This window comes from Plecotus auritus (genome assembly GCF_963455305.1).
Source record: "Plecotus auritus genome assembly, chromosome: 5".
NCBI classification, from domain to species: Eukaryota; Metazoa; Chordata; class Mammalia; order Chiroptera; family Vespertilionidae; genus Plecotus; species Plecotus auritus.
Window position 1 is genome coordinate 56,408,110 of NC_137776.1, and position 25,363 is coordinate 56,433,472.

The window sequence follows — 25,363 nt, forward strand, 5'->3', positions numbered from 1 at the left end:
TCAGATTATACCCTTCTATTATTATAGTCTCCACATTTCCTTTTATTTGGTGTCAGATTTTGAAAAGTTGATTGTTAGATCAAACAAAAATGAAAGAGCAACAAATTATGCTTGGTAATTCTGATATGATACAATTCCTACATTTTATTATGTCTGATCTTTGGTAACTCCTACTGATTTTTTTTTCTTCAAGTATAACTTATTAGAACTGAATAAAATAATTGTATTGGCTATTTCCAACATTTTATTCCAGGGATGGACACATAATAAACAAACAAAAAAGGGGAGAGATCAACCAAAGGACTTGTATGCATGCATATAAGCATAACCAATGTACACAGACACTAGGGGGGTGAGGGCATGAGTGGGGGGTGTGGGAGGGGCAATGGGGGGATAAGGACACTTACATAATACCTTAATCAATAAAGAAAATAAATAAATAAATAAATAAATAAATAAATAAATAAATAAATAAATAAATAAATTTAAGCAAATTAAATGCCGGGACATCTTTTTTTTTTTCCCCCAGAAACATCTACCTTCAAAATATTTAATGTATAATCTAAATAAGGAGTGTGTATGTGTCTATGTGTCCCCAAGTGGTGGGATCTAAATGAGAGTAATAGCGAAAAGGCAACTGAGAACATGGGGGTTTCTGTATGTTTAAATGTCTCTCCTGAATTGTAGACAAAATAAAGAAAAAAAGGTGAACTAACAACACAAGAAACACAAATGAAAAAGAAGTATTAAATTGAGAATATTAAGTGAAAGAAAAGGACCTAAATGCACAATAGAAAAGATGGGTCATAAAAAGGGACTATGATACATGGGGCTGACTAAGTTCTGGAAACCTAGAAACCTGTTTTGCACTAAATGGAGTAGTGGATCATTTCTCATGACAAATATTTTCAGGATTAGGAACTCTACACAGGAAAAGCGAAGAGCTTTCCCTAAGAGAAACTAATTTTTCACAAACTTATTCTTTGTCGAGGATATAGGACCAGTCACATGTAGATGACTTATGTCCCTAGAGTGAAGCAAGTACAGTGGAGAGTACTCTTTTGATAGGTATATCTATCAAACTGATAAATACTGCACAATTGAGTGAACAAATTGCTATGTAATAAATATAAATACCAAGTAACGGATATAGCTATTTTTTTTTATCTCGATGGCTTCTGTAAAAACTCCGCAATCTAAAAAGTGGAAATGATACAGACTAGCAAAGAAAATTGTGTGGTTTTTTTGTTTGTTGTTGTTTATTTTACTAACTGAAAGGAAGCCACATCTAAAGGAAATAATACTAGTGGGAAAACAAGTTCTGTCTTTTTCTCTCTCTCTTTTTTGGCTCTAATATATTTGCACAATGTGGAAGATAATCAATTTATGTGTTTTAGCTTACACTATTAATTTCAAAGTTAATTATTGTCAAGTTTAAGAAAATGCTGCTTTTATTATAATAAGTGGAATACTTTTTAAGTTTCATATTACATTATTCACAAGTATATTTGAGTTTTATATTTCTTCTCTTTCATACCAGGAATCTAGAATCACCGGTCTGGTTCATGCAAACACACACACACAAAGATGCACATACTTCAATTTGTTAAAAACTTCTCAAGGAGCCCTGGCCAGCATTGCTCAGTGGTTAGTGTCTGGGCCCCACACACTGAAGGGTTGCAGGTGTGCTGGAGGCAACTAATCAATGTGTCTCTTTCAGAAGAGACACATTCTAGTCTCTCTAAAAATCAATGTAAAAAATATCCTCGCATGAGGATGAACAACAACAACAACAATTTATCGAGGGAGATTGAGAAAATTTACCTTTTTCTAAATTTGTTTGTTAGTCTATTTTGATTAGATTGCACATATAAGTGAGATCTTGTGGTATTTTGGTATTTGGCTTTCTCTGCCTGGCTTATTTCACTTAACATAATGCTCTCTAGGTCCATCCATGCTCTCTCAAAGGGTAAGATTTCCTTCTTCTTCTTCTTTTTTTAATTAATCCTCACCTGAGGATATGTTTTTATTGATTTTGAGAGAGAGAGAGAGAGAGAGGTGAGAGAGAAACATCTATAATTGCCTTCCATATTTGCCCCAACCAGGGATTAAACTCCCAACCTAGGTATGTGCCCTGACCAGGAATCAAAAGAACATGCCGCCTTTTGTTGTATGATACAACACTTTAACAAAATGAGCATCCGAGCCAGCACAAGAGTTCCTTCTTTACAGCTGAGTAGTATTCCACTGTATATATGTACCACAGATTTTTAATCCATTGCTTCCAAATCTTGGCTATTGTAAATTATGCTGCAGTGAACATGGAGTGCATATATTCTTCTGAATTAGTGTTTTGGGTTTCCTCAGTTACATTCCCAGAAGTGGAATTGCTGAGTAATAGGCAGTTCCATTTTTAATTGTTTTAGGTAACTCAATACTGCCTTCCACAGAAAACCTATCTTAAACTTTAAAAAAATATTAATTTAACCATATATTTCCAAACAGAAAATGAATTTATTCTGTTTTTAACTTGTTCAGATCTAATTCATGCAGTTATTCCCATTTTGTAAATAGTAAGTACCCAATACTTGTTCATCCTATCTAATAAAAGAGTAATATGCTAATTGACCATACCTCCACTACACCCACAAGCCATGCCCACCAGCCACGCCCACCAGCCAATCAGGAGCGAATATGCAAATAAACCCAACCAAGATGGCTGCAGCCACAGAGAGCAGGAGGGAGGCTTGGGTTTCCCCGGCAATGGAGGAAGCCAAGCTTTCCGCCTGCCCTTGCCAGCCCAGGCCTCCACTCAATGCTACAAAGTTTCAATTATAGAAGATACATAAATCCAAACAGAAATGGCTGCTGCCACTGAGTGAGCAGAAAGCTTGACTCCACTCCAGGCTACAAAGTTTCAATTGTAGAAGATAAATAAATCTCAGATCCTAGGGCCTCTGCTTGGGTCGCCAGGGGGCGTGGCCAGCCTGCAAACCACCACAGGCCCCTCGCCCAGGCCGCCCCTGCCCCAAGGGAACCCCCACCCTGATCCGGGACACCCTTCAGGGCAAACCAGCTGGCCCCCACCCATGCACCAGGCTTCTATCCTATCTAATAAAAGAGTAATATGCAGATTGATCATCACTCCAACACACAAGATGGCTACCCCCACTGGTCAAAGATCCTGCCCCCATGTGGACACAAGATGGCCAGCAGGGGAAGGCAGTTGGGAGGAACCAGGCCTGCAAGGGAGGGCAGTTGGGGCAATCAAGCCAGCTGGGGAGGGTAGATAGGGGTGACCTGGCCGGCAGAGGAGGGAAGTTGGGGTTGACTGGGTCTGCAGGGAAGGGGAGTTGTGGGGGACCCAGGCCTGCAGGGGAGAGCAGTTGTGTGTACCAGGCCTGCAGGGGAAGGCAGTTAGGGGCAGACAAGCTGGCAGAGGAGCAGTTAGGCATCAATCAGGCTGGCAGGGGAGTGGTTAGGGGTGATCAGGCTGGCAGGCAGAAGCGGTTAGGGGCAATCAGGAAGGCAAGCAGGCGAGCAGTTGGGAGCCAGCAGTCCTGGATGGTGAGAGGGATGTCCGACTGCCCGTTTTGGCCCAATCCCACTGGGCAGTCGGACATCCCTTGAGGGGTCCCAGATCGGAGAGGGTGCAGGCTGGACTGAGAGACATTCCCCCCCCCCCCCCGTGCACAAATTTTGTGCACCGGGCCTCTAGTATGACATATAAATGAATGAATATTATTATTACATTGAGTAATTAGGGTCTTTTTTTCCTATTGAATCAACTCTAGCCAGATTGTCTAACTCAGTGGTTCTCCAAGTGTGAGACCATCAGCATCACCTTGCAGCATGTTTGAGATACAGGTTCATGGGCCTTACATCAGAACAGCTGATTAAGAAATACAGAAATTCAATAATCCATGTTTTAACAAACTCTTTAGATCATTCTGATACCCACTAAATTTTGGAAACTACTGGACTAACTTAATTAATATTTATATAAAACTATAAAGATAAATTTTAAGTGAAACTAAATGTAAAAATTTAGCAAAATAAAGTTAAATTTCTGTCATTTCTTATTCTCTCAGTAATTTTCAAAAGGGAACTTTATATTTAATTTTATTAAGGTACTATAATTATCTTTAATTATCTTTGAAATGATTAAAATTATACTTCCCCAAATCAAAGCAGAACTTTACTTTCATCCTTACTAAAAATAAAAGTTTGAATTACTCTAAAAGCTTTGACTGAAGCTATCTCCACACACAGAATAAAATTGATAATTTAGGGAATTATCTGGCTAATTTTAGCCTTAAAAATGTATTTCTATGATTTGGACTCCATATTTTGAATAATTAACACATAAAATATGTATTTTCCTGAATAGCTGCATTACTCTCTCAAATTTGTATTTCAATTTTCATACCTCAAGCTCAGGAACAAATAAATTTTCTGAATAGCTGGTTCACAAAAGGGCAGTCACAGTATTTTTATGATTCTCCATTGGAGCTGAAAGTCAACCTTTAATTCAAAGATGGAGGCCAGTATCCTATATAAAAAAGCTAATATGCAAATCGACTGAACAGTGGAACGACCCGTCACTATGATGCGCACTCACCACCAGGGGGCAGACGCTCAACACAGGAGCTGCCCCCTGGTGGTCAGTGTGCTCCCACAGGGGGAGCGCTGCTAGGCCAGAAGCCGGGCTCATGGCTGGCAAGCTCAGCGACAGTGGCAGGAGCATCTCCCGCCTCTGAGGCAGCGCTAAGGAGCAGCGAGCCCGGCTTCTGGCTGAGCGGTGCTCCCACAGAAGGAGCGCAGCTCAGCCAGGAGGCAGGCTCACAGCTGGTGAGCACAGCGCTGGTAGCGGGAGCCTCTCCCACCTCCACTCCACAGCAGCGCTAAGGATCCGTCAGGGGATGTCCGCCTGCAGGCTTAGGCCTATTCGGGGATGGGCCTAAGCCAGCAGGCGGACATCCTCTGATGGGTCCCGGACGCAAGAGGGCACAGGCCGGGCTGAGGGATCCCCCTTGCCCCCCCCTAGTGCATGAATGTCCTGCACTGGGCCTCTAGTATTAATATAGTTTCTCTCTCAACAAGCATTACCTAGAAACAATCTATTATTCAGATGAATTTAATTAAAGGTTTTAACTATATTTTCTATTATGCGTTTGGAAGTTTCCTCTTTTTAAAGATTACATTTAATATAGAAAAAGGAACCATGGCATGGCTGCTAATGAAAATCTGGGAAAAGTTCAGTCATAGGTTACAACTGATTTTATGTTATGTTTCTCCCTGGGATTTGGGCAAAATTATATTTTTAAGATCAAGAAAATTGCTGGTAGATGAAAAATAGTATGTATCATCTCTTCATTAACAATAAATGTTAATGATAACTTAAATCAGCATATCTACACCAGCATCCCTCCCCATATGTATGTATGTATGTATATATATATATATATATCATTTGGAAGCTTTTGTTACTTAGCAACCCCCAAATCAGGCAGAAGCCCTAGTCATACAACATTTGGGTAATGTTTGTTCCATTTGTATTTAGAATATCCTATGAAGAAAATCCTTGTCAATATTATAACTACCCCATCATTTTGAGTCAGTCTAGGCAAACATGTTATTATTTTCACATGATTTGAATGGATTGTTTAACTTAGCATTTGGAAAAGGAAGAAATCAATCGAAGAGAAACAAGATAACAGTTATTATAAGTCATACATTGATTTATTCAGCAGTTATCACATTGGAACCTCGTGAAGTAACACTGATTTGTTTGCTTTCATTACCACTCCCTCCTTCAAAGGCAAGAAACTGCCTTACCCAACGTCATGGCCTTGGGATTACAACCTTGGGTGGCTAAAAGCAGTCCTGCCTGGCTGTCTCATCTCCCTTCTCCCACACCTGAATTTTCTGCTTCTTTACTCTCATGATGACCTGGCCGGGATGGAAGCAGTGCCTCTCAGACATCTGTGAACCTGGCCCAGAGGTCCTCTGTGGCTGCAGCTCCTGAGGTTGCTCTCACACACGCTCCCGCCTTAACCTCCCGGCTTGCACACAGGTGCGCCGTGCACTGTTGGGCCAGGGTTCACCTGGCTTCAAGATTCCTGTTTGGTCCTATACTTACCGCCTGATTGTAAGATCTTGCTTTTTCTCTGCTATCCCTCACCCTAGAAAATGTTCCACTAATCTTTGTTTTCCAAGGCCTTACTCACCACATCTGCTCCTTTAAACAGTCCCATGTTTAGCTTTAGGTTTACTAGGTGGGTGTACTCCCTGGTGATCTTGTGTTATTGCTGGTACCAGGACCATACTGGCCACACTGCCCGATTGGTCACCCACTAATCAGGTGAGCTAGGTCAGGACTCAGTAAACATGGAGGGATACTTTTTCCCAGCCTAACTGCTGTTTACTGCCTTCTTACACAATAGTCTGGGTTGCTCTGGCAGCCCCTGGGCAACATTGTATATACCTCCTTATATAGTTAGGACCAGGAAACACTCTTTCCTTGCCCGGTACCTCTACAGAAATGTTCTCCCTAAAAAGGAAAGGCAGGTATATTGAAGATCTCTTTTTCCCTCATAAAATTTGAAACAGTGTTCTCTCAGAAATTGAAGTCATGTTTCTCTGCACATCCAGAGCTATTTGGCTGGAGAGAAAAAAATTCACTGTGATTTAAGGGCTTCCAATTTAATTGTCAGATGCATTCAAACTGATTTTTAGAAAAGTACATCTAAAATTTTTAATTCAATTTTTTTTTATTTTGTATGATAATAGATGCAATTTAGATCATGATTTTTCTAGACCAAAAGCTGGCTATCCCTCCCCTCTGTGCCGAATACTATGCCACTCAGCCAACACCTTCCTCAGGGCTGGAACCACGCTGCTGCAATGTCATCTGTGTGGACACACGGTTCTGCCCTTCACTGGGAATTGTCAAAGGCAAGAAACTGCCTTACCCAACGTCATGGCCCTTCCCGTGGCCTGGCTGGAGCAGTGACAGCTGTTGGAGGGATCCAAAGTCCAGCTACCCTGGCTTCAGTGGAGCCTGCCTTGGGAGGCTACCCAGCTGCAGAGCTCTAGGAGGACCTGCTGAAGCTGCAGCTGCACTTGCATAGCCGTTTACGTTCCTCTGCCCAGTCCTGCCTTTCTCCCTTCCATAGGGATGTCTCTGGGGAACACCCACGGAAAGTTTTGCACAGTCTGTTCTCAGGGATCGAAAGGAAGACACCTGTCACCACACTTAACCCTTTGTAAGGGGAAATATCTCCACTTTATGGCCTTTATAACATCCTCTATTCTGCTGCCCACCTCACCCATACATATGCCCTCTCTTTACCCCACTGTGTTCTCTAATTTACATGACACTTGAGCATAAGTTTCTTTCTTCTTTTCAATCCATAATTCATCTAAGCAGAAACAAGAGAGAGTAAAATGCTTCTAATTTATATTACCTGGGTTTTAATTAATAGGTAATCAAAGTTCTAAGAGTTTGTAGAAATGATGAGAAATTACACCAACGGAATGATTGGGAATTTGTAGCTGTGAGGAAATTCAGTGATTTTGAATATATGGAAGATATTTCAAAGATAAACTAGTTATAATCCTAATGGAAAAATTGTTTGTAGTCAAATTGGTGCAAGTTTTCTTCCAAACTTTACTAGATGAGAACTAGCTCTCAGGAGGAGAGAGAGAGAGAGAGAGAGAGAGAGAGAGAGAGAGAGAGAGAGAGAGAGGATGAACAGTTCAGATTGATGAGATATTTTCAATTTGGGAATGTTTAGCAAAACCATTTTCTCAAGTCCCATTACCACAGGAGAGAGGACAGAAATGTAGTTTTGATCGTTATAATTTTGTGAGAACTGTAATTAGCACAAAGATATAAGCAAAGTAAGTCAAAACTGGAAGTAATATTAACAGTCAACTAATCCTAGGAGAGCTAAGGGAGGTTAATAGAAGCGTTTTGGTTTGGGAAAGGGGTGGGGAGTCATTATTCAATCTCTGAGATAATAAATAAAATTGTGGGTATGTATTTATTTACATTCATTTAGAGGAGAGAGTTATGATTCTCATTAGATTCTCAGGTGGATATTCATAGCCCAAGAAAACAGCAAATCTTGAGTAAACCGAAATTAAATCAGGGAAACTACTGTTTTATTCTGACTTTACCCTGATTTCTTATTTGACTGTGGGACAAGTATTTCACATCTTTCCATATTTAGTTTAAGTCGTAATTCTAGAGTTCTCAAAGAAAAAGACAATGGGAATATCAATGTGCCTTCTTGGTTGACAAGTAAAAAGCTCTTAGTTCAATATGACACAGGATACAAGAAGATGCAGCTTCTAACTTATATTTAGCAGCTCCACAAAAAAAAACCTTCCAGAGAAAGACCTTGTCATAATTGTTACTAAAAGTTCAGGTATATCAGAAACTATATATCTTCTTATAGGAAAGTGGTGTATTTAAGCAAAATTATGTTCATACAAGTAGTTTATCAGTGCTTATATTTATTTGGAGAATGTGTAAAATATGTATAAAAAACATATTCAGCTATTCTGATTTCAGATTTATTGAACATTTTAGTAAATAGGCTAAACTGTATTTTAGCTATTCAAGTTAGAATCTACACTAATAAAAGAAAAATATGCAAATTGACCGTCACTTTGCGACACCCACCAGCCAATCAGGAATAAGTGTGCAAATTAACCTGACAAAGATGCCAGTGGCCCTACCCCCCAGCCACTCCAGACCTCTGGGCAGCATGCATGCAGGCACAGAGTGGCCAAGCGGGGCAGGACGCCTGCTATGAGGGAGAGGGTGGGGGGGTGGAGGGAGCTATAGGAGCAGTGTTCCAGCTGGAGCGAAGACTGAAGACAGCGGCCAAAGTGAAGGCCTGGGTCCTGGGTGCTGGAGGAAAACCGGTGCTGGCGGCCAGGGGAAGGAAGGGCTATTGCACAAATCTTTGTGCAACGGGACTCTGGTACATATATACTGAAATATGAAGACTTGACTTACAAGGGTGTTTTTCAGTGTTAAGATCCTAACAGGTCTACACTCATTTAGTGTTTCTATTTCATGCCTGGAAGTGCCAGCACTAAGCAAAATTCTCAATGTGTATTCTTTCCGGATGAACGGCAGTTAGACAGCTAAATCTGTAATACAATATAACATGGTCATATTAACCTAGTGATGCAGAAAAACCATCTGTACCACCTTGTACATGACTAAACTGTACGAGCAAACTACATGCCTTGTGTGATCATTAATTTAAGAAAGGCAGTGAATTGTCTTTAAAAGAAGAGAGTAATGTAAGTGATGAAAAATGAATAAAAATAAGCATTGACCTTCAGGCCATTATAATAAGCTTACAGAATTGATTTGTAAACTGCTGTATTATTCAATTTCATGTGCATTAAAAACTAATCAAATGATTCTGATGCAGTTCACTAATTTTTAACTTGCCAATTTACTTGAGCATATAAACATTGTTAGTAGAATTATGTGAAAATGCCTGCAAAACAGTTATTGTAATATGCTGTTATTTAATCCTATTTGCACAGATTCATTACTCTCTTCTGCATTTTATTAATCAACAGCTTAATTCTCATAGATAGAGAGCAGGCAGACAGCTGGGTGGGGGTGGGGGTGGAAGGATTGAGCAAAAAAGAAAAAAAGAGGGAGAAAACTCATGGGCATGAGCAACAGGGTGGGTGATTTCAGGGGTAAAGGGGGATAGGTGAAGGTGGAAAAGACCATAGTTGGGATAAATGGTGATAGAAAAACTTAAATTTAAAAAATGAGTTTAATATTCAACATACTTGTGGTTTGTCTATGCATTGTGTCATGTTTTCTACCAGAAAGATCAATTTTATTTCAATTATATTTGACACTGTTAATTAGGTGTCCATTAGCTTACAAATGAAAGTGTACAATAGTAAATAAAACTATTTAGTTCTAAAATCTTCTGAATGGGTATTTTTCATAAAATTCACTAGATGATGATGAGTTTGAAAACACTTGTTCTAAGATCAGAATAGTAGCAATTAATAAATGCTGAAGAAAGATGAAATTTACAATACTAGTAAGAGCTATATCAAGTTTATAGTACATGGTATACAGTTCACCATTTCCATGAGCTACCAAGTTCAACTCAATAATTTTTTGGTAAATAGGGGTCAATACAATTTCGGGAGGCTAAGATTCTCTAATTAAGTTGGTCAGAGCAATTAAATATTCTAGTTTTTCTGCAGTAAAGATTGAAGCACATTTCCAGTTTGGCATCTGCTTGTGGAAAGTTATTTACTAAACTCAGGCATCCCATCAGAGATGGGGTTTGGTGAGCAAAACAGACAAGGGCCCTTCACTTACGAGCCTACAGTCCAATAAGGGAGAGAAATAAGAAAGTCAACAAGTGTATAACTAGGCAACTGTGGTGAAAGTTATAAAGGGGATGCTAATCCAGCTCAGAAGGAAGGAAAATTTTTCCACAGGAATTAACTTTGGAGCTAAAACCTAAAGGATGTACTAAGTGGGAAGAGTAAAATTTATCCACACAAGGAAGCCTGGAAAGAAGCACAGGCCTCCAAAGGAATTATAAAGTCCATGTGACTGGATCATGGAGGGTGAGGGAGGAACGATGAAGCTGCAGAGTGGAGATAGAGTTGCCTTTATTCCCAACACAGGGAATTATTGGGAGCAGTGAAAGATTAAATCATAGTCTATGTGATCAAAAGTGACTTTTTCTTAAAAGATAGAAAACTATTTTTTAAAGGATGGACAATATGATGCAATGTGGAAAGTAATTGGCATCCAATTGCAAGAAATCAGATGAACCTATAGTAGACAAAAGTGAGAGCAGTGGAAATGAGAGAAGTGAAAATGATTATTATGAATGAATATCACTAAAAAGATATTCCAGAGGTTAAATGAACACAATTAGGGGACTGAACAGATATGGGGGGTGGAGGTGAGAGGGAATAGTAACTACAATGAATCTCAAGTCACAGGCTTATAGAACTAGATGGATTGTACTGCTATTCACTGAAAGAAAGGGCTGGGCTTGGAAAGATAGAGCATGAGATTGGATTTGCTATTGGATTGTGAGGTGTCATTAAGAATTCTAAATGAAGATGTTGATGAGGCCTTTAGATATGCAATTTTAGAACTAAGAAAAGAGGTTGAGGCTATAGATACAAATTTATGAACCATTGGATTAAACATGTGTGTGCATGACACCATCCACTAGAAGATTATACTCAAATAAAATGCAGGAAAGTTCGTGAGTTTTGAGTGTTCTTTCACATGTTAAGACCACCTTCAGTCCAGTGAGGAAAAATTCATAGTAAATATATTAAAGATAATGGTGCCCCTGACCATCAGAGAATATAAGAAGGTAAACCAAGGACATCAACTAACTAGAATGGCGACATGTAGTTGGAAAGGCATGGGTGATGTGGACCTAGGCTACTAAGCTGGCAATACAAACTAGAAACTCTGCATTTTCTTGCAGAAAATTCTTAGAGAATCTTTAAATTATATAATATTATTTGCATGCTTTTTCTTATATTTTCATTTCTCTTTAAGGATAGAAGTTTTAGCTTTTTTTAATTTATAAAAGAATACATGCTTGATGTAACAAACAAGAGAGATGCAATGTATTATATTTTCCCTACTTCCAAACATCAGGAACATAGACATATTCTTGTTTTTTAAAGAATGTCATACGATTTCAAAGTATAATAATGCCATAATTTATTCAACCATTCTTCATCTAATGAATATTCAGATTATGTCTAGTTTTTGTGGCTTGTGATATTCTATAAATAGGGTTGCTGAGTCAAATGAAAAGTGTATTTTTTCATTTTAATGGATATTGTAAAATTACTTTCCAAAGAATTTGTAGCAGTTTGCAAATGAAAAGTGTATTTTTTCATTTTAATGGATATTATAGAATGACTTTCCAAAGAATTTGTAGCAGTTTGCAATCCTCTCCAGCATTCTTTGCCAACACTAAATGTTATGCTTTTTTTAATTTGAATTATACTACCAATGAGTTTATGTGTTTCTTAGTTATATTCTCAGATTTCAGAACAAAAAACAGGAAAAAGAAATTCCTATCTTTACCATACATCTCTCTCTCTGAAACCAAAAGTCTTGCAAGAATTCCAAATGGAATAAGAAGCACCTCATACATAATTGACACCACTTTTCCATCCACACTCAACTCACATTACTATACAATAGAAACCTTCTAGCTATGTCAGGCCAGCTCCTCACCTCTACCTCATTCCCTTCCCCCCTACTTGCAATACAGTAGCCCCCAACACATACACATGCATGTATACCCTATAGTCCATTCTGTGTCTGATCCTTTTATACACAGTGCCGCATCTCTTTTTTTCTTCTTTCTAAACTATGCTCTTCCCTTCAAATACCCTCAAAGAATGGATATATAGTGGATATATACTTTTAATTTCTTAAAAAAAAAAAAAAAACCTTGTGTCATTCAAATAATGCTTTCACATCACTGGAGAATATCTACCTATCAAAAACATGTTAAAATTATGTTTACTACTTTCTTACACTCACATGATAATTTGTATTACCCTCAGAGAAGCTTTCTAGAGTTTGCCTCATTCCAACTGTAAATTAAATATTGACTAATAGCCGAAACCGGTTTGGCTCAGTGGATAGAGTGTCGGCCTGCGGTCTGAAGGGTCCCGGGTTCGATTCCGGTCAAGGGCATGTACCTTGGTTGCGGGCACATCCCCAGTGGGGGGTGTGCAGGAGGCAGCTGATCGATGTTTCTCCCTCATCAATGTCTCTAGCTCTCTATCCCTCTCCCTTCCTCTCTGTAAAATATCAATAAAATATATTTTAAAAAAATATTGACTACTAAATCTTCTTACACATCATTTAAATATGAACCAAACATATTTGCTTGTTTATTTTAAGGAGTATATATTTTGTCTTATAATAATTCTCTTTTCTGTCTCTACTTTAGGAAAACTTTTTGGGTTCAAGTTCCCTGGCCTGAGAGTTCTCACTTACAGAAAGCAATCCTTACCACAAGAAGACCCCGATGCGGTTGTGATTGATTCATCTAAACACAGTGACGATTCAGTGGCCATGAAGCACTTTAAGTCTCCTACAAAAGAAAGCTGCAGCCCCTCTGAAGCAGATGACACAAAAGCCTTGATACAGCCCAGCAAATGTTCCCCGTTGGTGAATATATCTGGACCTCTTGACCATTCCTCTCCCAAAAGACAGTGGGACCGACTCTACCCTGACATGCTTCAATCAAGCTCCAAGCTGACCCATTCCAGATCGAAAGAAAGCATTTGTAGTATACGGAGGGCTTCTTCAGTCCATGATATAGAAGGATTCAGTGTTCACCCCAAGAACATATTTAGAGACCGACATGCCAGTGAAGGTACATCTGAAGTTTTTTAAAATATGAAAACATAAATTAATGGGTAATGAAATGGAATTTCGATGCTGTTTTCCATTTCTATGTTAATATTTATGCTTAAGAGCAGTGATTTTCAACGTTTTTCATCTCATGACACCATACACTAATTACTAAACTTCTGCAAAAATAAAATTTTTGCCTAACAAAAAAAAATAGGTATAATTTTGATTCAGTCACACCAGGTAGCTATTGTTGTATTGCCTATTGTCATTTTTTTATTTGCCAATCTAAGGGAAAGGAGGTCAGCGCCCCTGACTAAAAAGTATTACGTTTTAGAAATTCTTGTGGCATAACAGTTGAAAATCACTGCCTTAGACAGAGGAAGACATGTGAGTAAAGGCTATTAAAAAATATGAGTCCTACATTCAGAGTTGTTACTGATTTCTTCTTTGAACCCTAGTGACTAATTTGGTTTCTTATGGCTTCTTTATCTGTGTTTCTGAAATAGTATGATAACCACTATCTGCCTACTTAATGGAAGTTTAATGAGTAAATGACATAATATAAGATGTGCTTAGGTCATGACACTATCATCTCAAGCATAATTAATTTTGTTATATTTAGCAAATAGTCAAGCCCTGGGCAGAAACAGTGGTGTGCTATCATAGGACTATTTAATTGAACAACTCTTTCCAAAGGTAGAGGTGTTTGAAATGTTACATAGTGAGTGATCAGGAAGCTATAACCTGATTAAGAGAGCAAATAGGTAGGGGGGACGGATAAAAGTTTAAGGAACAAAACAAAACAAAACAAAAACCTGTAACTCTTGATCTTAAACAAAATCAACTTGGAAAGCAAAGTAGGAATTCACTCATTTCTCCCTAGCTTCTTACTTTTCACATTCTTATATTAGCTAGTAGTGAAAGTATGGATTTATAAAAAACATTGACCAAAACTGTGCATGGTTAACATCATAATGAATAACATTTGTTGAGTATTTACTATGTGAGAGGCAATGTAACTGCTTGATACATATGAATGCTCATTTAGCTCTCCTAACAACCTTATAAATTAGGAACTATTATCAAGCCCCATTTTATAGATGAAGAAACCGAGGCATAGATATGCTAAATAAATAACTGGCTCAAGGTTATAGAGTGTCAGAGCGGGCTTTAAACCCAAAGCCCACAATCGATTCATGTTTTTCTTTCCTCACTCCTGCTCCATAAAACCTTCCTCAGCAAGGGGCCTTTTGAATCACTGAACTTTCCCCATGGTGTCCAAGATTCAGAGTGCCGGCTGCATGGACACATCAGTCTTCTGAATCCTACAGATCTGAGATATTGAGAGACCTTTTGTCCTTTCTGTGGTATTCCTTCCTGCAAGTGCCCATCATCACTCATGCTGCAGCTTTTTAACATAAATCCAATGCTGGGGCTCCTGAGTGAAGGGTACTAGGTACTTTGCCAGCTTGTCACAGTTATTTTTTTTAAGCCTTATTTCTAGCCTCTCCAAGGCTCTCTCCCCTCCTATGTATTCTATTCCAATCCTCCACAAAACTAATTGCCTTTTCTAAAAATGTATTATGCCTTTTCTTGGCTTCAGTATTTTGTTCTGCCAGAAGCACTCTTCCCAACTTTGCCCCATAGCTATAAGGACCCACTTCCCCTTCTCAAACCAGAGGAATTAAATTTGCAACTGAGTGTGCAAAGCAGTGTTTACATATATTACAGAATTTAATGCAGTCTGCATTATATGTCTGTGTCATCCATGTTGGATATGTAAGCAAGAAATTATGTTGCTATGAGCTCCCCCACACAGGAGTTCTGACACAATTAGCTCTGCAGCCTTAGTATCCAGAACAATTGCCTATGTTATGACAGAAACTAAGTAAGTGCTGGTTAAAATTGAGAGAACCATGCTTGTGAAACATGTTCCAAAAACACACACACATCAGGAAATGAGTTACCTGCTCCATAATGCTCTAAAATTTAAACCAAAAGCTTAGGATTGAATCATGTGGGGATCTATTTTTAAAGGGCGCTGTGAAGTAGAGAAGGCAGAAGAGGTGAAAGAAAATGAATTGGCATAAAAATTTTCGAAGAGAAAAAGTCAGTATCACTGAAACAGAAGGAAAAGTTTTCTGTCAGATAGATTTGAGAAATTCTATATGGTCAAAGAGCAATTAGCACATCCATTTTAATCTGTAGTCCAAAGAATGTCAAAAAGATAGAAAAAAAATAAAATCAAGGACAGTGTTGAAACTGGATAATTATCTAAGGCTCTAAACTATGTAGTAATTGCATGTTCGATATCTCTTGACCCAATGAGAGCTCTGAAATTTGATCTTTGAGCAATAGATCCTATGGCTGAAAAACAGTAAAATCAACATAGTAATTTAAATGACCAGCATATATTTTAATTAGTTAATATAATTAGTGTAGTCATTTTTAGGAATTATGCTGACTTTTCAGAGATTGGCCTTTTTGCCTAGTACCTGAGTTATAGTATAATAACATTCAGAAACAGTACATTTGAGTATTAAATGATACATTATCAGTGCAGTATAGACACAAACTTAGCCTGTGATTTGACGGTGGTGCTAGAAGGTTAGATCAGATTTCATGATTTAACTTTACAGTTTTCAATTTTATGTGATCTCATTTAGTGCACAGTTACTGATACAATGATGGGAAAGGGTGATTTAACATTTTTTGATTTCTCAGTATGGATTCTATACATGGACATGAGTTGAGATCATCTTCAATTTATGTTATTGATCATCCAAGTTATGTTATTATAAAAAAATTGTATCACTTTCTTGAAGATGTTACAGTTAATGCCTGATAAATTCAGTGGACATTTTGTACTTAGCTTCAGAATAATTTTAGCTACAACACTCATTAACATAGAAGACTACACTTCCTAAGGCTATATATTTTAAATTTATATTTTATATATTTTAGAAACTGATCCACTGAAAAGGGAAAATGGAGAACTTTTAAAACTGATTTTAGTTTTATCAATTCATGTAACTGATTAGTAGGTTAAACTCCACATGCACCAGATTTTGAATTTATGTTGTTGTCTCCTATTTTAAGAAGAGTAATTTCCTCTTATGTTGGTTATCTTTGTAGCACTTTAAAAAACTTGCAAATATATTAGAGCACAATATTTTACATTATTACTTCATTGAATCTACATTATCAAGTTCCTTAGAACTATATTTCTCAACCCATTTACAGTGAAGAACCAGAATTTTTTATCTAATCCATCATGAACCAATATATTTGTAAATACAATAAAAAATATATTACTAGAAAAATGAAATTCAAAAAAGATAGACATACAGAATATAACTCCAATTGTTTTATTATGAAAGATGTAAAATTCCTCTGTCACACTGCTATGAGACTAAGTGCTTACTCTAACTTCTGTCTTTATGCTGCCACAGAGAAGAAACAATCAGATTTGGCTAGAACCAGCATAATGAACTCCATGTTCTGCCTTAGAACATCAAAGCAGCATTAACTATGTAATGTGACTATATAATGTAACTATATAACACTAATATATTTGCAAATTACTTAAAGTCCTACAAAGATAGCCAATATAGGAGGAAATTGCTCTTCTTGGAGTAGGAGACAACAATATGAATTCAAATCAGGGTGTGTGTGTGTTTAATTTGCAAAATTTTAAATGTAATTTTCAGGTTTGGGAAGTAGAATTTTAATTTTTAAACTCTTGAAAGCACTTGTTATTTTACTAATGATGTTTGAACCCAGCTTCTGATGGGGACAGTTAATGCTATGTAATCAAGGTCTCTTCCACTACCTCTATATGCTTTTAATGGTCCCTCAAAGTGGGCAGAGAGTTGTCATGTAAGATCATAGTCTTTATGTATCTCTGTCCAAGGCACTACACTAGCGATTCAATATACCACACTATTGAAATTGCGTCAATTACCGTATAAGCTTTGAAACAATGCTAATAAAGCCCAAGATTTTAAATATGCACAATATTAGCAGAGATGTCAACAAATGTTGAACAGATTTTTCAAATATTGTATATATTTGAATGGTTTTGACATGACTTTATTTTAAGCTCGCTTATTTCAAAACTAGTAACACATATTTCACTAGTAACAAATATGTAAGAGTCAAATTGCTAATCTCAAAATAAATATGAAAGCACTCTTTTAGGGTTTGGCTGGTGACGTGGGCTGTGAAAGAATTCACAACTAAAAGATGAGATGCAGGGAAGACGTTTATTTACTTTCCAAGAGAGGAAAGGGCCAAGTATTGCTAGTCAATACAGGGCAGGAAAGAAAGGGTGGCCTACTCTTTGAAGCAGTGGCTGTTGCTAAGCGACAAGGACAGGAGGAGGGTTCTGTTGAAGTTGAGCAGATAGGAGGGGGTTTGTCCTGAAAAGTTATGGTTTGTTCGCTTTCCAGAAGACAGTTTGGCAGATGTCCTAAGGAGGTTTCTTATCAGTATTTTTCCCAAGCCTGTAAAAAAGCTTAGAACAAAAGTTATGAAGAGTTAAAAAGAGGCTTGTTTGAAGAGGAGAGGGGAATGGAACTTTCTACTAACTAAAGACTCCTTGCTGAGCGTTATCCCTGAGTTGTGAAAACAGCAGGAATGAAGAGGGTGCAAGAATGAAGCCTTGAGAGTAGCTTATCTTGTCCCACAGTTTGAACAGAGGAGCTGTTTGAATCAGCGGAGCCAACAATCTTGGGGGTTAATGACCAGGTGCTTCTCATAAATTGTGGAAGGCCAAAGCAAAGAAAAGGAAAGGCCTTTATCCATCCTTACAGACTCCATTCTGAGATTTGAAAACAGCCCATCTATCCTATATAATAAAAGCCTAGGTAACGTCGTGTGACACCCTTGCGCGACTTAGTCACAAGATGGCTGCCACAAGATGGCTGCCCCCACATCGCACAAGATGGCCACCACAAGATGGCCGGCAGGGGAGGGCAGTTGGGGGCAATCAGGCCGGCAGGGGAGCAGTTAGGCGTCAATCAGGCCGGCAGGGGAGTGGTTAGGGGCGATCAGGCATGCAGGCAGGCGAGCGGTTAGGAGCCAGCAATCAGACATCCCCCAAGGCGTCCCAGATTGGAGAGGGTGCAGGCCGGGCTGAGGGACAACCTCCTCCCATGCATGATTTTGTGCACCGGGCCTCTAGTATATATATAAAAGTGTAATATGCAAATTGACCAGATGGCGGAATGACCGGTTGGCTATGATGTGCACTGACCACCAGAGGGCAGATAGCAGACACTCAGCACAGGAGCTGCCCCCAGCACACAGGCCCCAATTGCCCGATGGGGAACTGGGAACCAGGGGTGAGTGGCGGTGGACATGGGCGATGCCAGGGCCCCAATCGCTCCACCAGTCGCCCCACACACAGAGGGCAACCAGCAGCAGCAGGGGGCAGGGCCGGCTGCTGGCAGCCAGGGAAGATCAGCCCTGATCGCAGGCCAGGCCTAGGGACCCTACCTGTGCATGAATTTCATGCACCAGGCCTCCAGTTTTAATATAAACAAATTTCCTAAATATTCTGGGTATTATACTGAATGCATTGTGACAACATAAATTTTTAAATCTTACATTCCCTTTGAACAGTCCAGTGTCTCACTGATTTCTTATAATTATTTTTCCTAAGAATGACTCTTTGTGTACAATTCAGTATTTTCAAAATATACATTAAAGAACATTTATGAGAGAGACAAATAATAAATTTGTGATTAATAATGCAAGTTGGTTTATAAAGTAAAATGCTGTTTTAGAAATATTTTTTTCTTATTGAACACACTAGGTGAAATTATACAAAAAAAATGCTTAACATACAAAATGTTGTGTAGTCCTTCTTTGTTAAATGATGGTTGAAGCAACACTAATATTGGCTTCTGACAAGGTTGAAAGTTTTTATCACAATTACAGGCAGCTGGGTAGGTCTTTCTCCAAACTGTCATAATTATAATATCTGTATCTTGGAATCCATTTAAATTGAGGTAAATGTTTCACATATTTGAACACAAATGTTTATGACAGCAGATATTATTTCTAGCATATGCATTTTTACTTGGTTAAATAGTACAAAATGTTCATTTCAAAGTTAAAATTTTAAGCATTGCATTCTGTTTTATCTGTTTTTGTATAGAGGTAATTCAGTGTATATGACATAATTTTAGTCTTTTTATATTTCTCTTTTCTTTTATCCTTATGTGTTCAAAACAGACAATGGTCGCAATGTCAAAGGTAAAGTACGAACTCAAATTTTAACATCCAATTCTCAAAGTGCCCCTTTACTTGGCATGTTAAGTTGCCTGCTGTATGCCCTGTTCAATGCAACATCATGCTGCCCTTAGCTAGTCCAAGCGCCTGGTGGAGACATCATGGCTTGGTTTTGGTTGGAGACATTGTTACTTTCTCAGTGGTGTTTGCTATGAACTTTTCCTGCAAGAAGCACAAGCCTAGGTTGACAATGAACATTTCCTAAATATTTAAATCATTTGGGAAGATACAAATATCAAGCGACATATATTCCAGTGTGGAAGAGGCACATAAGCCTATTTCAACCAAAAAAAAAAAAAAATTCTTTTAGTTCAAGATTAAATAAAATAAGCAAAGTGCTACATGACAGCATCACTTTACTTGTTCCTCTTTTGTTTCCTTAAAACTAGTTTCGCGTTCCTGGATGGCAGGGGGTATGGTTTTAAGCTTACTGTAGTAGTAAACTGTACATGCATGGTAGTCACCTTCTGTTTTTCTATATTACATTTCAATCATGTTTGTGTCTTATATTAGTCTGAAATCACTGGCATGACCTATAGCTACTACAGGGTATTGTTCAATCGAGAAATATCTCTGGACAATCTGGAGTTGGCTAAAAATTTGAAATTCACTTCTGATTTACTAGATCATAGTGGATACCAGGAATCACAACATAAAATAATCCTATGTTCTCATCAGATGGAACACTTGTGGGGCTTAGTCTTTTAACATAGGCCATGCATGCTGCTGTGGGTATGCATGTGGTGACAATGGCTCACTTTGTGCATGTGTGTTGCATGGACACGTCTCCACCAGTAACCACCATTACTTAGAACTCACTGTTTTGACCTCTTTCCTATGTGACTGCTACTCTAATCACGGTGAAGTTTTGGATATTGATTTCTCAATCCCTTCTCTCAGTCAGAGCTGGTGACTGTTATGAATTAATATCACTAAAACGAAAGATGTTTTTAGCAGCCCAGGATAACTTGAAAATAAGGGAAATTGTGGCAACTTCTTTCCATCCTAGTTTTATTTTTTAAGCATTTCCAAAAGGGTCTGTGCAGGTGAACTCCAATAACAGGATGAGATTTCATGTACATGCTTATTCTATCCTTGGCCTGAGATTTCTAAAAGAAAGCAAATCAGTGTCAGCTGTGGGTGGTGATTTGACTTGATCTAATGCAGAACATGACCCCAAGAAACAGAATACAAGCAGCTCTTACCAACTTACCTCTGTGACATATGGCTGGCCTTAGCTTTAATAATTAACAATCAATTATTAGACATCAATTTTCCAGTCATCTTTTAAATGAAATGAATCTAATTAGAAATGACTCTATTTTTCCTCAATAAATAAAAAATTAAGCTTGCTTATCTCCAAACTAGTAGCTCACATAATTGTCATTCAAACTGCAGCAGTTATTTTTGTCTCATAAACTTAATCCACTTACTCTTCAACCTTTTTTTCTCGACCCTTCATTTTTAAATAGCAGTCGTCTTTGAATGAAAATGAATCCTAAAATCAGTTAGGAAACTCTAAACCACCGTAGAAAGTTTTTGTATATTAATATTTATGAAATTAAACTCCCAAATTAGATAAAACATGTGCAAATTTAATAAAAATGTAATGTCCCTGTGCCCTCCAAAGTCTTCATTATTTGTTCGAGCTCTAGTTTTGAAAACAACTTATTTAAGTGTCTGGCTCCTTAAGATATTCACAGAGCAATTAATCTAATTAGATATATGACAATAAATTAACCATGTTGTTTAAGTTTTGGGTTTGTTTCTAAACTACATTTAAATTAAAAAATTTTAAAAATGAAAGACAAATTTCAACACTTCTTTGTATAAAAATGCATAATTAGTTTTTTCTCAACTAAAAATTATTTCTTTACCAAAATAAAATAAATAATTTAGGAAGGCATTTAGAAAGTTTTCAAGATTATTTGGTTCATCCCCCTTGGGCAAGGGTGTTGTCTAAATCCTTTGCACAAGTGGTAGAGGCATCTTTATCTCCAGTGAGCCCATTCTTTAATTTTCTTGGGAAATCTATTTTACTGCCTGTTACACAAAGAGCTAAGCTAAATCCTTCTTGCTGAAATGCAGTTTATTCCCCTTCATCAATCCTGAGTTGGACAGAGATGCTAGCTGGCTACTTCTAATCTTGATGTAATATCACAGTATAAAAACAGCAAACTGACACTCAATCTTTTCTTCTAAATTGAATAATTTCCATTTAACCTTCTTTTTGGGGATCAATTGTGTTTTCTTTTAATAAATTCCATTAGCACTCTGACCCTTTAAAATTAGACTTCAAAGATCAAAAAGTGTAACTCATTATCAAAGAGTGAAAAAGTTAATTCGAATAAATTGCATATGTTATTTATTTGTGTGTATGTGTATATTATATTTTTCACCTATTTCTCTAATATTTGAGAGGTGAACTTAGTCCTACAATCACACATAAACAGATTTTCACCTCCAACTTAGTGGCTTATCTGCTTATTCTGCTTTCCAAGTCATCAATAAAAATTAACCCCTTACCTACTTAGTAAATAAGTCATTAATATAATTACCCCTCTGTTGCTTCCACCTCTTTATCATCCCATGTAATACTGCATACCACTGACAATGGTATGTTCAACTTCTAACTTGTCTAAGAACCTGGCATATGAGTCAAAGCAAAACTACTCTCAAGATTTAGTACAGCTTTTACCTTCTCTATACCAACAAAACTATCAGACTCACAACGGAAATCAATTGATCTGATACAAATGTTTCTCATAAACTACATTGGCCATTACTGAGTATTTGTGACTGTATAAGTTGAGTTGCAAGTTGATTTTTCAATGGTGACAGTTTTCTTCTGTAAATTATATGCCATGTGCTAAAACAGACAATATAGATATTGACTACAAATAATTTGACTACTTCTTTTTCTAGTCTTAAACTGCTTGTCCTTATGCTTATTGACAGTGTTCTTTTACAAAATTCAATTACTAAACACTGCTCTTGCATTTCTTTAATGTTGTCAGTTCAGTAACTTAGACTTTATTAAACTTTAGCAAAATAAACTCAGCGCCCTAAGAAATATTGTATAAACACCTGATGAGTTAAAAACAACCTTAATCTTTATGATTTCCTTCTCTCTTGACCCATTCAGCCCTCAAGAGCAAAGATCTTAAAAATATATATATTTTAAAAATATATTAGATGTCCTTAGCTATATTTCCAGCACCATCTAAAAGAGAAAATATTCTCCTTTAGTATGTTGTCACTCATGATAAATGTAAAATTCTTCCTAGTTGTTGCTTTAACCTCTAGCATGATCTCTAAATGCAGAGTATTTCTTTGTAGCTAGAACCTGGCCTACTTTATTTTTAATCAGACACTTGAGATATATTAGAGCTTTATATAGCTGCTGATTTAGTCTTCTTAGTCACCTCATTTCCATCTGAGATCATCAGGGAATCCATTTTGCAAATGGTTCTCTAAAAAACATCGAGTCTTTCTATATATTTTTGAGTTTTACATTTCTACGGAACCCATTATTTCCCTTTATTTCTGCCCATTTATTTTCTTTAAATTGATTTCCCTTTGTTTTTCAGGTTACTCTCCTTTCTTTCATTAGACTCCTAACCCCACTGTTCATGACCACTCTCAGGGAGGCTGCCTTTCACCTTTAAACCCTCACCCACGGCCTCTCTGAATATAGACTAGGAGGTAGGAATCCCTGTATTCTGATTTCTATCCTTGATTCTTATTCCCTTTTGGCCACATATTCTGTCTGCCTTGTTTTACAACTGGTAAAATAAAGATATTGCTAATACTTATCTTAATTAAAGTGTTGGAAACTTTTTTATTAGAACTTCAATAGATTTTAGAAACAACACTGATCATATTGCACACTCTAACAGACTTCTGCATATAAACATATGCTTCAAAGTTAGTGGAAAAGAACATAATAATCTTTGCTATATAGGATAAAATGGGTTGTAAAAGTCTTATCTAAGGAGCACGCATGAATTATTTTAAGAAATATTTTAAGTTTTGCTGAATTATTTAAATGGATAGATTAAATGGTCACCTAGATTCAATCTCTAACACTAAGAGCTTTAAAAAACAAGAAACAGAGTAGAGTAACAGTTTAGAAAGGTTTCCAACAGTAAATAAGAGAAGCTAAAATACACACTACAATGAATTTGTAATATTCTGAGGCCAAATCTTAGCCCTGTCTCTTATTGCAGTCAATACTTTTAATATGCATTTTACTATCCTGAAACTACAATCAGAAATAATTTAATTTATTTCTAAAAGAACAACATGATTCCTTAACTGCAATATAAAACAAAGATAAAAGAAAACAGTTTATAATGTAATGATATTTATCTCAATATGTTAATGTTCAATGGTAACTAACTAGAAGACATAATGCAATAATTAGACATAAGAAAAAATTGGCTGTAATTGCATTAAAGACATGAGAACACTGCCCATAGAAGTACTGAACAAAATGATAGAGTAGAAGTATGGGTAGATAACAAAATAAAATTCACTATTAGAATAAATAATAACATATTGGATTTATATATGTGAATTTTAAAAATAAAATTCATAGATGGACAACAGTGTGGTAACTAGAGGGGGTAGGAGGGTAGGTGAAGGTGGAAGAGGGTATAAGGGGGATAAATGGTGATGGGGAAAGAATAATAAAATAAAATAAAGTGGAAAATACTTAAAAAATTAAAAGTAGGAAACAAAAATTGAATTATGAGTACTATACCAAGATAAAGTGGGGAGAAAATGAGGAAGTATAATATTCTCACAAATGAGCTGGCCCTTACTTTCAAGTGTAATGTTAAAATAATTCCCTCTGCGATAATATGCAATAGTAATGAATTGCACAGAAGAAAAAAATCTCACTAAATGTCAGGACATATATTCTCCAACACTTAAAAAAATGCCTTACAGACCATATGCCTTCAGAAGCAATGGGAACTAGAAGATGGATTGGAAGAAGAAATGGAAATCAAGACATTCTGGAGAAATTATGGCAGATCTCTAGGGAGTTATTAGGGAGATACTGGAAGCCAACAGACAATCCTAGGACAAATCATTTCAAATGTTTAGTTTTTACCACATTGATTTAATTTCATTGTATCACATAATTTTACATATATAGGAGAACAAAAGTATGAAATATTTTAAAATAAAATTTTATTAATGATTTTTAGTGTGACTCCTATAATCTCTGGAAATTATATAATATCTGGCTCCAAATTTTAACTAATTTAACAGTTTTAAATTACTGTTAAAACAAGATTCAAGTCTCTTTGCTTACATATATTTACATGTGGCAACTACACACATAGACTCTAACTGGAAGTCTGCAATTTGTTTTGGCAATTCAAAAGCCATAGTGTAGCTCTAAGCAATATGATTTTCCAAAATGGTGAATAACTTCTGGTAAAGTTCTGCATAAAACAATATTAAAACCTTACCTTTACATGGTAGTTATAACTCTGGAAAATTCCATATATGTGAAAAGCCTGTTAAAAGTACATTGTACTCTATATGTGAAACAGGTTCAAGGTTCAAATCATCATAATCAGGCTTTTCACCTACATGAATGCCCATTGAGACCTATGGGACAAT

The 25,363-nt window shown here is 37.0% G+C and overlaps 1 protein-coding gene across 7 annotated transcripts in view; it reads left to right on the forward strand.

Annotated features, from left to right (window-relative positions):
• Positions 1-25,363, forward strand: part of KCNH7 (potassium voltage-gated channel subfamily H member 7) — a 438,042-nt gene that overhangs the window by 289,540 nt on the left and 123,139 nt on the right. For 5 of the 7 annotated variants that reach the window (XR_013960662.1, XM_080669564.1, XM_080669568.1 and 2 more), the window contains 3 exons: positions 13,020-13,448; positions 19,670-19,690; positions 20,116-20,139. Coding sequence is in view for 5 of the 7 variants with exons in the window: in XM_080669564.1 (XP_080525690.1) it covers positions 13,020-13,448; positions 19,670-19,690; positions 20,116-20,139 (474 nt within the window). In the remaining 2 variants the exon portion in view is untranslated. The remainder of the gene's footprint in view (positions 1-13,019; positions 13,449-19,669; positions 19,691-20,115; positions 20,140-25,363) is intronic. The other 2 variants (XR_013960661.1, XM_080669566.1) reach the window with 1 other exon arrangement.